We start from the raw sequence: 14,234 nt of genomic DNA, 5'->3' as shown, positions 1-14,234 counted from the left end.
GGTTATGCTTCTTTGAGTGACCAGATGTTTAAGTCATTTAGGGCTTATTTTAAAGTTCAAAAATAAACTTATTGCAGTATAGGGACATTAACACTTTGCTCAGATAAAGGGTAAAGTAAGACAGCAAAGGGTAATTATATGAACAAATACTTTTTATGGTCTATTAGCAATTCTGGACTTGATTTAGTAGTGATTCATATTATCTTCTAAATGGAGCATTATTTTTAAAACAATAGACTATAAAATTATATATTTTATAACCTGTAAAGTAAAGTTATAAAAAGAGTTTAAGTTGTTTTAAAATGGCGACTGGAGAGACACATCACAGGCTCAGTGAATTCAGTAATAAGATGAACAGGGAGTGAGTGGGTAAGGGAACTTAAGCTCTTCTAAGTACAGAGTGGGAAGTATCCAAAAGACTGATATTCAAGTTGAACCCAAATAATAAGTGATATCAAGTAAATTGTGATAGAGAGATGGAGATTTCAAAATCTGTCTCAATAGGAACAGAATTACAGTTAGGGTTTATTGGCTCAAGAATATCCAGCCGGGCACAAAAGGAAAATGCATTGTGAGCTACTTAGTCGGACCTTAAGAACATAAAAGTTTGGGCAAGACATGAGAAGCTGTATAAGGAAATAGCAACATTATGCTCCCTAGATAATGAAGTTACAACCCAGTAGTTTAGCTCGCTGACAGAGGGGTGGTACTGAGAAAGCAACTTCTTCTGTCACGGGGATACTTGAGGACTCTTAGACTAGAATGGACATCATCTGCCCTCGGCTGTGATCACATTTCTTTGGTGAAAGTTGACATTCAGACTGCTTCCAAAAACTGAAGAGAATGGGTTAGTAATTGTCAACACTGTGGTGATTGATTCTGATTGCCAGCTTGATGGGGATCAATTACAAGACAGGTTTCTCAGGACCTTTGTTGGGATTTCTCTTGCTCAGACAATTGGAAGCAGGAAGGTCCACCTAAACATAGGGAGAATTTTCTGATGGTCCCTCAGATAAAAGGAGACTGTCCATTCTCCTTGTCCTCAAAATTTTTTAACAAATCTTCGTACTAAGTGTCTTTTTCTATTGAAAATTCCTCTTGGAAATGATTTCATATATAGAGCCCTATTTATTTAAAATTCAGCCCAAATTACTCTTACATTTTCCATTTTATTTTATGCCTTCACATATGCCTGTGCACCAAGTTCATGCCTGGTTCCCACAGAGACCAGAAAACAGTGTCAGGTCTCTTGGGACTACAGTTACACATGGTTGTGGGGTGACAGGAGGGTACTAGACATTAAACCTGGGTCCTTGGACGAATAGCCATTCTTTGCACCCTTGCATTATTTTACTGATTTTTATAAAGTGTGTGTGTGTGTATGTGTATCTGTGTGTGTGTGTGTATACACATGTGTACAGGTGCCACAGTTGAGTATGAGATCAGAATGAACTCTAATGTAAGGTCTTGTTTTACATGTACCAGAAAGAATCCTTAAATTCACAAGCTGATGGATGTGAAGGCCAGGCAATTACAACATGTGGAATTCAGAGGGCAACTTTGTTAGCTGCTTCTCTCCTCTCATTGTGGGTTCTTTGATCAAACACAGGTCTTCAGGCACGGCTAGAAAGTGGTTTTACCCACGGAGCCATCTACAAGCTCTATTTTATTGGCTTTAATTTTATGCCCCATCCATGGTGCTCATGGATGGATGGTGATGATAGCAACTAGGGAGTATTGAGACTCTCGTGCACCTCAAATCTTTTGGCCGTGAGACTGAGAGAGCCAGTGACATTAGTGATATATTAGTCCAGCTGCTGCACCCTTTGCTAAAATAATTCCCCTAATATTTTTCATACAACCTTGTTCTTTTTGTGTGCCAATTAGGACCTTAGGCTCTTTAAAGAAATTACAGAAATTAGAGCAGTTTCCGTTACTAACACTGCTGATATCCAATGCTATCCATGAATTATAAAACAAAGGGAGATAATTACACCCAAATGCCTAATCAGAATTATGAAGAAACTGGTATTGTTATCAAATATTAAAAATTCCCCACACATACCTATAATTCTGAGTAAAGAATTAGGCCAAACCAGATTTACTGAAAAGTAAAACAGTCTTACCCTGCCTCTTTCTAGACAGTAATAATAAAAATAATGAAACTAATTTAAATATTATGAGACTACAGTGCTTACACACATTTTCACAACATAATCTATTCTTTCCAGTATAATTTCTTTGAGGTTATAAGAGAATGACATAATTTTTCCTTTCCCTTCCTCCTTCCAAACTCTCCCATATACTGTACTTCCTTGCTCTCTTTCAAATTTGTGGCCTCTTTTCTTTTTCATTAACTGTTGTTACAATTTTTTTTAAATCACGAATGTGATAGTGTTAGAGAAAGGATCAAGACATCGATATCTTATTTGAAAAATGAAAGGGTATTTAGTATTAGAATGGAAGCATCCTTGGTTTCCGTGCTCATGAGGGGTCTGGCTGAGCTTCCATTTTATAATTATGCCAGTTTTAGAGACGGCAGAACATCACTTCAGCTGAAACAAGCCCTGTTCAGATGGCGGTACGCCCATCTGCACCCTGAAGCCTTCAGAGGCACCATCACGTCGCAGGCACCATCGCGTAGTCCTTCCGTTCCAACACAGTTGCTCTCCTTTCCAGTGTCTTTGGGATCCAATTAAAAACTTCTGGGCTGCAGTTTCCACCCTTGTGCCAATGGCTTTGCTTGTCACCCTGAGTGTTTAATTATGCCATGTACTGCTTATAAAAATCATGGTGTCAACCACATTCTTCTTTAGATTCTAAGACCTTCAAAGACAGGTCCGACTTGCTTCCTTTTTTCTTTCTGTTGCTTACTTCTCTGCAGCTTTCCACAACCTATCTGGAATCTGACCATGGCTTCTGAGGACTTGCTTTGAGAGAAGCTCCCAGCAAGCATTCGGTAGGTCCAGCCAACCTCCCTGTGATGGCGTTTAAATGAAAAAAAAAAATGTATTTTTTTTCCTTTGAGAGAAGGGTAGATAACTTAACAGTAAAGACAGAAAAGAATTCAAGCAAAGAGAAAGAACGGGGTGGTTCGGGAAGTTCCAGGAAAACTTATCGGGGCTGTTTCTGCCACCCTCAGCCTGCCTCACTTACTCCACCCGGACTTTTCATGGTATGAGGGCTCACAATAGTTTCAATTAGTATCAGTCGCTGGGAAAACTACCCTTTCCCTGTGTGCTTTTTTTGTTTGTTTGTTTGGTTGGTTGGTTGGTTTTTTGTTGTTGTTTTGTTTTTGTTTTTGGACCTCTATAAAGGCCTCAGGTAGGCGTTCTCCACTGAGGATCCCCAGGAAGGACTGGAAATTCTCTCCTTATAGATTTTTGTCTTCCTCAGATTGAAAACCACTTTCCCTCACTGTGTCATACTAATCTGAGTTCCACATTGTTTTCTCTCCCTGAGAAATCTGGGTAACTTAAAAGTTCCATCCACGCAATCATTTTCCTATTTTAATTTATAGAGCAGTATCATGTTTTTAATCTTAATGAAGAAATGACACATGGCAGTCTAATATTAAGTTAAAGTAAATGAGGGCTGGGATTCAGATGGGAGGGGAGATAGAGAGGACCTGAGAGGAAAGACTGTATCAGAATATACTGTATGAAAATAATCTTTCTGATGTGTATGCTCTATCTACCTGCTTACTCAAGTAATATTATTTCTCTTCTTGGATCATCGATGGGATTGAAGACTAGATAGTTATAGTTACTTTCCTCTCATGACTTGACCAAGTTATATATAATACAGGACTTAAATTCCTTAGGATAGGATAATTACTGAAACATTTATCATGTTTCTTGCTTGGTATTATTTATGCTGGTTGTAATTCTAATTTTTATACCTGATATTTGTTCTTATTATATATAAATTTGTATTAGGCTTAGAATTCTCTTATTTAAACAAAAGGGGGAGGTGTTTTTGGAAATTCTACAACCAGTAGCCTTTAAGTTACCTGCCCACTTGGATGTGACCTCTTATATTATAAATGCTGATGTAAGCACACATTCCCTCTCATTTCTGACTACGGGATTCAGTTCCTGTTCCCCATTCATGCAGATGATTGTTATCTGTGATTCTATCCCTAAAAAAATTAACTCTTGATTATACTCATTTCTGAGCTAGTGTGGTATTACTTTTTAGTGTCCATCTTCATACATTAATGTGTTTTACTATTAAATCATTTTTTATTAATTTCTTTAATTTATTTATTTTTCTGTGTTTCCCCTGCCTTCTCTACTCTCTTTCTACCCTCCCTCATGGTCCCCATGCTCCCAATTTATTCAGGAGATCTTGTCTTTTGCTACTTCCAATGTAGATTAGACTCTTGGGGTCTTCATTATTATCTAGGTTCTCTGGGACTGTGAATTGAAGGCTGTTTTTCTTTGCTGTATGTCTAACAGCCACTTATGAGTGAGTACATATGATGTTTGTCTTTCTGGGTCTGAGTTAACTCACTCAGTATGCTGCCCTGGCAGCCCCACTTCAGCTTCGGCTTTACCTTCACAGCTTCACACAATGTCCTCTAGGGGATTTTTTTTTTTTTTTTTTTTTTTACAGGAAATCTAACTGTAACATGTATTTCCTGGCCACACTGTCTTCTGGCATGTTGGTGCAAATCTACATGAGTCCCTTGCTCTTTGATTTTATATCATATGGATGAGGCCTTTAAGTCCTGCTACTATCTTGAGATACAGGCTGACCCCTTTCTAGTACACCTGTAAAGATCTCCATGTACATTGCTGGCAAACTTCTCTAGGCGATTGTTTTCTAGCACAGAATACCTTGAGCAGAATTTTGAGTTCAATTTCTGTCCTTTCAAATAAATTTGCTTTTTTTGGTAAGTTGGAGGCTTTCAATGATTTTGCCCTCAAGTCACCTTTATTTTTTTCTACTGAAAAATGTGAAGTTTCTTGTTAATTTTTCTAATCGTGTTAACAATCACAGTTCCTTTCTCTTTTACCTCTTTGTCAGCAACTTTAGACCAGTGCCTGCTGATGTTTTGCTAAAATTGCATAGTTTACATATTTTCCTATTCCATGTGTTGCTCCTTTTTAATGCAGATTTGAATAAGAACAGCAATTTGCAATAATCTTATACCCCAAACCTATTATATCATAGAGTTTTATCCACTAAAGATATTAGTCCATTGGTTTTTATTTGGTTTTATTCCAAAAGTCTCAGAATACAAATAGAATGAAGTCATAGTAGTTGCCAGAATTTACCACAAATGGGCCTTTCCAGTTCTTTTTAGAATCCTTATTTCCTCTTGAGATCTCTGGAAACTGACTTTCAGCAGTTGCATTTTCCTATCCATTATGAATTTCCAATTTCCTACCAGCTAGTCCATTAGGCTCTGTTAATAACATTCTAAAACATCTACTGCTTATGGCTCCACACTTTCCTCCACTCCTCCACTAAATTAGCTTAACAATTTTACAAGCTACAATCAGGTTTATGACAGCTACAAACCCACTTCTAGTACAAATTTTCTCTATCCAATTTTTTTCTTCTTGTTATAAATGAAACTTGAGGAAGATGGATGTATTTTGAGTCATGGCTTCAGACAATTCATCTCAGTGAAAGAAGCATGATGCAGTCAGTGAGTGACATTGTGTTCATAGTTAGGAAGCAGAGAGAGATGAACAATGATACTCTATAGCTTTCTTCTTTTCCTTCAGTCTACATCCCATGCACATGGAACATTCCTACCAACATTTCTACCTCTGTTAAGTATCCTCTTAGAAATAATCATATTCTTGTCACCATAGGCATGTGTAAATTCTGTCAAGATGACAATCAAAATTAACTGTTACAGGAAGTTAGAATACTACATGTATAGACATAGATTAAGTTTGATGCATTTAAATACCTTTTCCAGTCACTTAAAATAATTCTTTCTTATCTATATTGTAAATCCATTTACTGTTCACTGAAATGACTTCAGTGGAGCAGGGTGACTAAGATAATTTTACAGCAGCAATTCCATAAAAGTTAGTGAAAATATGATGTATTATGAAGTACACGTAACTCCAGCATCTTCTGCATGCGAACAGACTAACACTCCCCATTGCCTGATTTTACAGTCTTCAATAGATGATTCTCTCCCAAAACACATCACCTCATTCAGCCATATAGGACCCGTACCTGCAATAATAAAATTTATCTGTATTAGTAAGTGTGGCTAAGTGTTCATGACTGATGAGGGTAATATATTGCTTAGTCTTTACATGGAAGTATTAGGAATATACAATTGGCTTTCCTGCCTCAGAAAAACTTCATACTTTGCAAGCTTGGAAACTACTAGACTGCAAAATAATAATAGTTATACAAGTTTCTGCACAATCCCGTGGAAGCCCAGATGATAGGGAAATTCATCCTAATGAATTTGGGTATTTTTGTAGTTGTTATTGTTGTTGTTATCTAAAAATAAGGAAGCAGTAGAACAGTAGACCTATGTAGCGACATGATGATTGAAAGGGTTTTCAATGCTGGAATTTTCGTACATACCTGGCAGATGAAAATACTGCCAGCAAAAAAACTACATGGCAGCAATTTCATTTCTTTCTCAGCTTTTAGCTATTAGTATATTTCACTGAGCAGTGCCCACTTTACCAAATAGTTCAATTAAACTACCATTATTGATTTAGTAAAGCATTTGGAAAACCATCCTATCAGGAAACCCTGGACTGGAAATAATGTTGATTTTAAACACAAGCAAATAAGAAAATGGTGAGGTTAAAACACATTTACTTGCTCTGAGGTCATTCACAGGCTCATTACAGTGGAGAAGAATTGCTAAATAGTAGACTACCTAACAAATATTTGATTTAATAAATAAGCAGACTAAAGTCTCACAAACAAACAATCATTTTTGGAAACAAAGTTGGGTTATAAAAGACAAATTAAAAATAAATGCTAGGAATTTTTCTGATATTCTCTGAAGATTCTATCTTCAGTTTCTTACTGTAAATATTCTTCTTGTTTTTTACCCTTAAGATAATAGAAAACAGAACCTTTAGAAAACTTATAAGCATGCTTACATCAGGTTTTATTGAGTGTATTAATTTCAAACCTCCAGATGCGTTTTCCAAAACAACAAGTAGATAGTGAGTTTTAAACATCATTGCATTGTAATATGTGTATACGAAAACAAGTAGCTACTGGTGATGTTATAATTCATAGTGTGGATAACACATGTTCTAAAACACAGACAAATTTTTCCCATTATAAACAAAGGTACTTATTTCAAAGGAAGCATGGAAATGCTTGATATTTTAGAATCATCTCTGGCCATCTAAAACACAATCAGTGTCAGTGACTGTAGCAAGACATATTTGGCAGGTTAAATTGAAAGTCCGACTGTATTATAAAAATCCTGAATTATACATGGTGAGCCACCAAAATGCATGCAACATTAGATTTAGATTTTAGGGTTGTACATCAGAGTGGAAGTTTAATGGAAAAATTTGTAAGGGAGAAAGAAACTTCATAAGATTTATAGATGGAACTTTCCTTTGAAGATTCGGCTTTTATTTGTTCCCAAAATAGAACAGGCAAAATATTTTTCCATATATATCATAGATTAGTGCATTCTTTTAAGATTTAAGTAATGTGTGTTTCTACTACGAAGATCTAAACAGAAGACAGTTTTGGTTTGCATTATCAAGCTAATTATAAGTATTGTATCTTTTATGTAATAGTTATTAAATTATCAGAATCCAAATATTTCCTGTATGTTTTGATTTATTTGTTGTTTTTTAATTTGGTGATTGGGGAATTGAATCTGGGATCTTGGGCATGCTATGTAAGTCCAAGTGATCTGCTCTTAAGGTACACCTCCAGACCACAATGTTCCTACTGAAAAAAAGCAAAAAAATTTTGAAATGCTGAAATATAAAAGCAGTACTAATAAGCTGGAGAATTCAAGCATTTGGAGAATGTCTACAACAGCACTATTCTTTTGTGATCGGAATACGAAGAAATAAAAAAATAAATAAATAAAAAAGATAATCTCCAAGGTAGGAACCTTGCCAGGAATGCTTTCTAGTTCTCTCGTTTATTGGGTATGATATGACATTTTCTGTATTTGTATTTGTGTGTGCATTTTTTCCAGTACATAAAATCTCACAGAAAGTTCTGGAAAGCCCTAAAGCAATATTCAAAAATTGCATGCACATAACAGCAATGTATGTTCACTCTCATGCTAGCATGCAATGAAGACAAAACAGAGAAATTTACCAATGTACTCATTACATGCTAATGTAAATAAACAGAAGTGGAGAAACCATGGCCTTGCTATCCATCCCTCTGGCAGCAGAAGAAAGGAAAGGCTCGTGGCCTTGGTACCCAGGCTACTGAGATAGGTTAACTATGATTTATTTTGAATTTCTATTCATTTGGTCCAGATCTTAGCAGTACAATTTTTGTCATAGAGGGAAAGGGCAATGAGAGTGAGTAGAATCCCATTGGTTGTAGCAATTTCAGTTTAAAAAAGAAAAGAAATGACCCAGTCAATGTGCTGATTTGTGGGCACACATGGTGTTTAGGAACTATAACCAAGCAGTTCCTGAGTGCTAGAATCCTGAGGCTGTGGTGCTGATAACAGAAATGCAGGATTATTCTTCCAGGATTTCATATGCGACAGGACTCACTCATGGTTTATTTCATCATCCACTAATATTAAAAAAATTAAATTTCAATTTTGTTCTAATTTTCTGACAAAACAGAAAATTGTGCAGAAGTAGAGACTTTGCCCAAAGTCACACCGAATCCCTGTGTTATGACTGCCTAGAGCTAATCATTATTATTAGCATTCCTATGTAGTTCTTAGATTTAACCCTACCAGGAATCCGATCTGAGTACAAAGAATCCAAATCCATCTTCACGTGGAATTACTATTACCTGGGGCTTATATTCTGGGTAGATTGAAAACAGTTGCTGCCACCAATGTGGTAGCAGAATTTATATTTGAATCCATAACTTCTGTTTATTGTTGTAGACCTCATAGTGAGGACAGAGCCTCATGATAAAATATAAGGTCCCTTCAGTGACTGTCTCTTTTGCTGGGCAGAAAAAACTCAGAAATCATGGGAACATTTGGAGTGCTTGAAGGTGATAATCTAGGTATTTCTCCATCTAATTCCGTTTACTCCTAACCTTTAAAATAAAGGCAATACTTTCATTTCAAGATAGATAAACAGATGCAGATTTTACAAAGCTATTTCAAAATAGCAGAGAGCAAAGCCAAGCAAAACTATGGAGACACCGAACCCAGTAATATTTACTTGTCAAACAGAAGCTAAATAGAGGTAAAGAAATAATTTGTAAATATTTGCTTTATCTGTGTGTTAATATATTCAGAACTATTGAGCGTAAGGGAAAATTTTATTTAATACATATTTTCCAGATTATTCCAAATTCTTTTATGCCTTTAAAAATTAATGTGAAGGTAGCATGAAATTCATAAAGTTTTATCTTTATAAAAACCTAAAAGATTAAAAAGTAGATTTGTTTTTGTTTCTTTCGTTATCAACAATTATTCAAGGAATTCTGCTGTTGTTGCAGTCACAGTTGGGTGTTTGTCTGTAATATATTCTTTGCACTCATTGGGAACATATGTGAACTGTGAGGAATGTAGTAGCTATGCCTTCCAACCAAACTGTTATTCCGTTGACCTAGCTACAGTTATCCATCACTTATCTTTCTATAAATCTGTCTCCTATCTACTTACCTATATATCATCTCTCTACCACACCTATGTGTGCATCTATATATTTATGATTTATTTCCCTTAAAATTTGAAAGCTGTTAGAGAAAACAAAGAGCATGCTTTTGTGTTTCTAAAATCAAGCAAGAATGAAAGAGTTATCAATGGTTTCTGGAGTTTTATGATCCTGGTTTATAGTGCTGGGTGGTTCTATTTCCTCTTAACCTTGAAGGGGGAACAATATTAGCACTTTTTGAGTGACAAGTATGTTTAATCTTCAGATCAATCCCATTTTTAGAGGGAAGATGATTATCATATTTCACATATTAACTGATACACGGTGAGGTGATGAGATTTTCAGTCAGTTGTTCAGCAGATGGATTTGTTAGCCAAAAGATCCCTGTTTACTCAAAGTATCTGAATATATTTTAATTTTATCTAGTTGTAGCTGGATGATATCAATTCATATCACTTTTATACTTGTAGCTTTGAAGTGTGTTGTACAAACATTTTGCTTTGGGGAAAAACAATGTTTTGTATTGAAACTGAAACAACTTTGATAAGACAACAGAAAGGAAAATGTTGACCCTGTGATTCAGAGTCTTGTTTTGTGGTGCTGAAAGGCTGTATATTTTCCATAATTTTGTCTTATATTGAATCTAAGAGCAGGGCTAGCATGATTCTGAGATTCCATTTGATGTTGGTATTCTATGATATTAAGCTTCTAAATGAGCAAGTTATTTAGAGCTAAAAAAATCTCATTGACAAAAAATTTAGAAGGATTCTGTCTAGTAAAAAAAGTAAACTATGGGTGCTGGATTATGGTGTTAACTTACCAAGAAATCCTTTGTTGCCTGGTGACTGAAAGTTTGGGCAAGTTTTGTCATCTATACTAGCCATACTTGCATTATGGAAAAGAGTTTGGGATATTGTATATGTTTCTCAAAGGCTCCTTCCTGTGATCCTCAAAATGAGATCATACAGGTAAGGTAAATGATGGCAATGCACACACTTGGTCCTGCCTTTGCTACAATAACTAGTAAAACAGGCTCCGTGATCTCTTCCATAACACCCCAAATTCAAATATTTGCATTTTAAAATATTTTCAAAATATGTATGTGTGCAGGTGGATAGGAAGCAGATATGTGCATATTTGGGCGCAGGTGTGTGTATATGTGAGCGTATGTATGCATGTGCGTGGAGGTAAGAGGTCAACTCAAGTATCCTTGATTACTCTTCATCTTATGTTTTAAGACAGGGTCTCACACCAAACCTGAAGCTCATTGGTTCAGCAAAACTGGGATGGCCAATGGGATCTGGAGATCTGCTCATCTCTCTCACTCTCAGGACCAGCCTGACATAAGCCTGCTGCCACTACATGGACTTTTATTTGGGTGCTGGACTATGGATTCAGGCTCTTATGGTTACTGGGCAAATACTTTATCAAAAGTGCCATATTGCCAGGCAGCACATTTCCAAATCTTTAACAAAGATGTTATAATTTTAATAACTGAGTTACATCACCTTAATCTTTGGGATTATTTTTATAACTATTCACTGCAATACAGGTCAAAGATGTAGAGTTAAGAGTTAAATTTGGGTTGCTACCTCTCTCCGTTTGCATTTTTTTTGAAATATTTCACTGGAAAACTAAGTATTAAAAGTGGTAGCAGTTAATATAAAACAAAGATTGGTCAGCTAAGAATGAGCAAGAGACAGTGATATGATTTTCATTTGTTTCTGTTCTAAAGTTTAGAGCTCAACATGCTTAATTTAGGAGAAAGTAAACATACTTTTGTTTCAGTTCTCACTTTCATGAGTGGAAGTCTGGAAAAACACCATTGTCTGGTAAAGTTCATTTTTGTTTGCTGCAGAGTGATGCAGGAAAGAAGATGGGAGAGCATGGACAGAGAGCAGGGTCCTTCTCCCTCCTACAACAACAAAGGCCAGATGACTCTATTCATGCCGGCAACTTACCAGTTTCTACTACTCAGGAAAAGAAAAACATTCTACTTTATGCAAACAACATATGCAGATGAAAGAACCTATTTAAAGGAGCATGCTTTAAGCTTTATTCCAATAAATCATTTTGCTTGCAGCTGTAAAACTAATTGTTCTTAAAGCTAACGAGGATTATCTCTGGTAAGTCGGGTTTGCTATTTTGAAACTTGAAAGAAAAAGGAAAAAAAAGGAAATATGTGTTGGAAGAAACTGTGTCCAGAAAACTACATGCTCTCTGAAATGGGGGAATTGTACAGAGTGGATGAATTAAAATTTTTCTTCTTTTATTTAAATTTTGGTGATCGTAGATGATATAAAATTAACTGGATTCTTATTTTCCCAAGCAATTAGTAAATAGTTGAAACTCACAAGCATGTTTGTCTTTTGCTACCTATCATTCATTCTTATATCTAGGCTTTCTTTTTTGTCTTTATTCTGCAATCAGAATTGTCTTTTCCCCACCTCCTGGGTGGAACTATAAGTAAATGTGGAGAGGTATTAGAACAAAGTCCTAAATTTCTTGCAAAAATAGTTGTTCACAGGGTCTAATACCAAAGTAGCTTACTGGGAAACTCTGTCTCATATAATATTCCATGATGTAGACCATGACACCTATATTTCAAAATGTTTTCATTTTTTATTCAGAACAACCCATCTTGATTTTGTTTTTCTCTGTTTCCACACTTCTCTGGCTTCATTGTGTGCTTCCTACTGGGCTTCTATTGGGTGCTTTCCACACGCTAGTACCTTAAATATTCTAAACAGGTATGTGACAGCATGTTTCTCCTTTTATTGAAATGCTGAGATAAAAGTACCAGTGCCGAGGCGTCAATGTATATCTTCTGATTTCTAAAGCTTCTGGTTTTTCTAATTTGCTTCATAAAGTGCTCAGAAATGTGTGAGAAATAGTAATGTGCGTGTCCACTGTATGTATTTATTGAAAGAACTTTTGAGACAGTGTTCAGATTTACTATATACCATACATGCACAGCCACATTAAGTAAGACCTATTAAAAAGAACTCTGTTATATCAAAAATAAAACATTTAAGAGATTTATTATTGAATAGCTGCATAAATAATTTCACTTTGATGTGAGATTCACCTTTGTATGTTGTGACTATCATTGGTTAATAAAGGAACTGTTTTGGGCCTATAGCAGAGCTATAGGGGAACGGAGCTACGTGGGAAGAAATAAATTGAATACTGGGAGAAAAGAAGACAGAGTCAGGGAGAAGCCATGGAGCCACCTCCGGAAACAGACGTGCTGAAACTTTGCTCGTAGGCGATGACCTTGTGATGCACCAATTAATGGAGATGGGTTAAATTATGATGTAGGAATTAGCCAATAAGAAGCTAGAACTAATGGGCCAAGCAGTGATTTAATTAATACAGTATCTGTGTGATTATTTCAGGACTAGCAGCCTCCTCATTACATCACTTGATGCTAAATCCTATCACTTTACTCTTCGCTGGAAGAGAAAGCATTTTCAGGCCGTGTGCTCTGATGTCTATTTCCTGGGAATGAATACAAACTTGGAAAAACCATGTGATGATTAAACCACATTGTTAACTGGACTGGATTTGGAATCTTCTAGATGGTGAAGTATGCCTCTCAAGATGCCTAGGGAGGGCATCTCCAGCATATTTGACTTGTGACGCTAATTCTCACAGTTAACAATCTCAGGATCATGCCCGTTCCCAATGCTATTTCCCTCTAGGTTGTAAGGATCTATTGAAGACATACTTGAAATACATAGCAAGTCTTCAAGCTCAGAGAAATAAGGTGCAGAACCACATTGCACGTTACTGAAGCTCATTAGTTCTCCCGAATTAAAATTCCTCTATTTGTGTCACTTTGATGTGATGTTCTTTCTGTAACAGATGAAAGATTCGTCTGAAGGTATGAGAGATGAATTAACTGCACGGGTCTCAGTGAAACAAGTCTAACTATAGATTTGGCATTTTCTTTTGCAATGAAGAAAGCGATTAAGAATACAAGTTATCTCCATGTTGTTATTCTAAACCTGAAGTAGGTCAGCGCTTACCAAGAAAAGAAGCATTGAGGCAGAAATGGCATATTCTGTTAAACCCAGAGATGCTGACTTCATAAGTGACCAAGTCTTTGAATATATTTTATTTATAAATATGTTTTAAATATTTATTTAAAAACATATTTGTATTCTATTTTTTAAATCAAGCAGATACTTAGTTTTTTTCTATGGCATATGGACACTCACATTGCCATTTCAGTTCTTTTAGCTCTTCTTTTAGAAAAAAATTAACCCATTGATTGAAAGTATTTTATTCTAAAAAGTAAATTTAAGGGTAGAAGGATGCTTAACCTCTACACATATCATTGTTGCTCTTTTCATTTCTTCTATTTATTTGAGAGGGTCTTGATAGGTAGGCGAGGCTGTCTTTGACTTCATATACTCCTGCCTTTCCATCCCTAGTGCTTTGTGTATA

At 35.8% G+C, this 14,234-nt stretch overlaps 1 protein-coding gene across 2 annotated transcripts in view; it reads right to left on the bottom strand.

The window, feature by feature from the left end:
- Positions 1-5,206: 5,206 nt before the first annotated feature.
- Positions 5,207-14,234, bottom strand: part of Msr1 (macrophage scavenger receptor 1) — a 57,336-nt gene continuing 48,308 nt past the window's right edge. For both annotated transcript variants that reach the window (XM_050147275.1, XM_050147277.1), the window contains exon 10: positions 5,207-6,204. In XM_050147275.1, coding sequence (XP_050003232.1) covers positions 6,071-6,204 — 134 coding nt within the window. In that variant the 3' untranslated portion in view covers positions 5,207-6,070. The remainder of the gene's footprint in view (positions 6,205-14,234) is intronic.

The sequence above is a fragment of the Alexandromys fortis genome, unplaced genomic scaffold (genome assembly GCF_014885135.2).
Source record: "Alexandromys fortis isolate MF-2015 unplaced genomic scaffold, M_Fortis_MF-2015_v1.1 scaffold_32, whole genome shotgun sequence".
Classification (NCBI taxonomy): Eukaryota; Metazoa; Chordata; class Mammalia; order Rodentia; family Cricetidae; genus Alexandromys; species Alexandromys fortis.
This window is presented reverse-complemented; position numbering and strand designations above follow the sequence as displayed.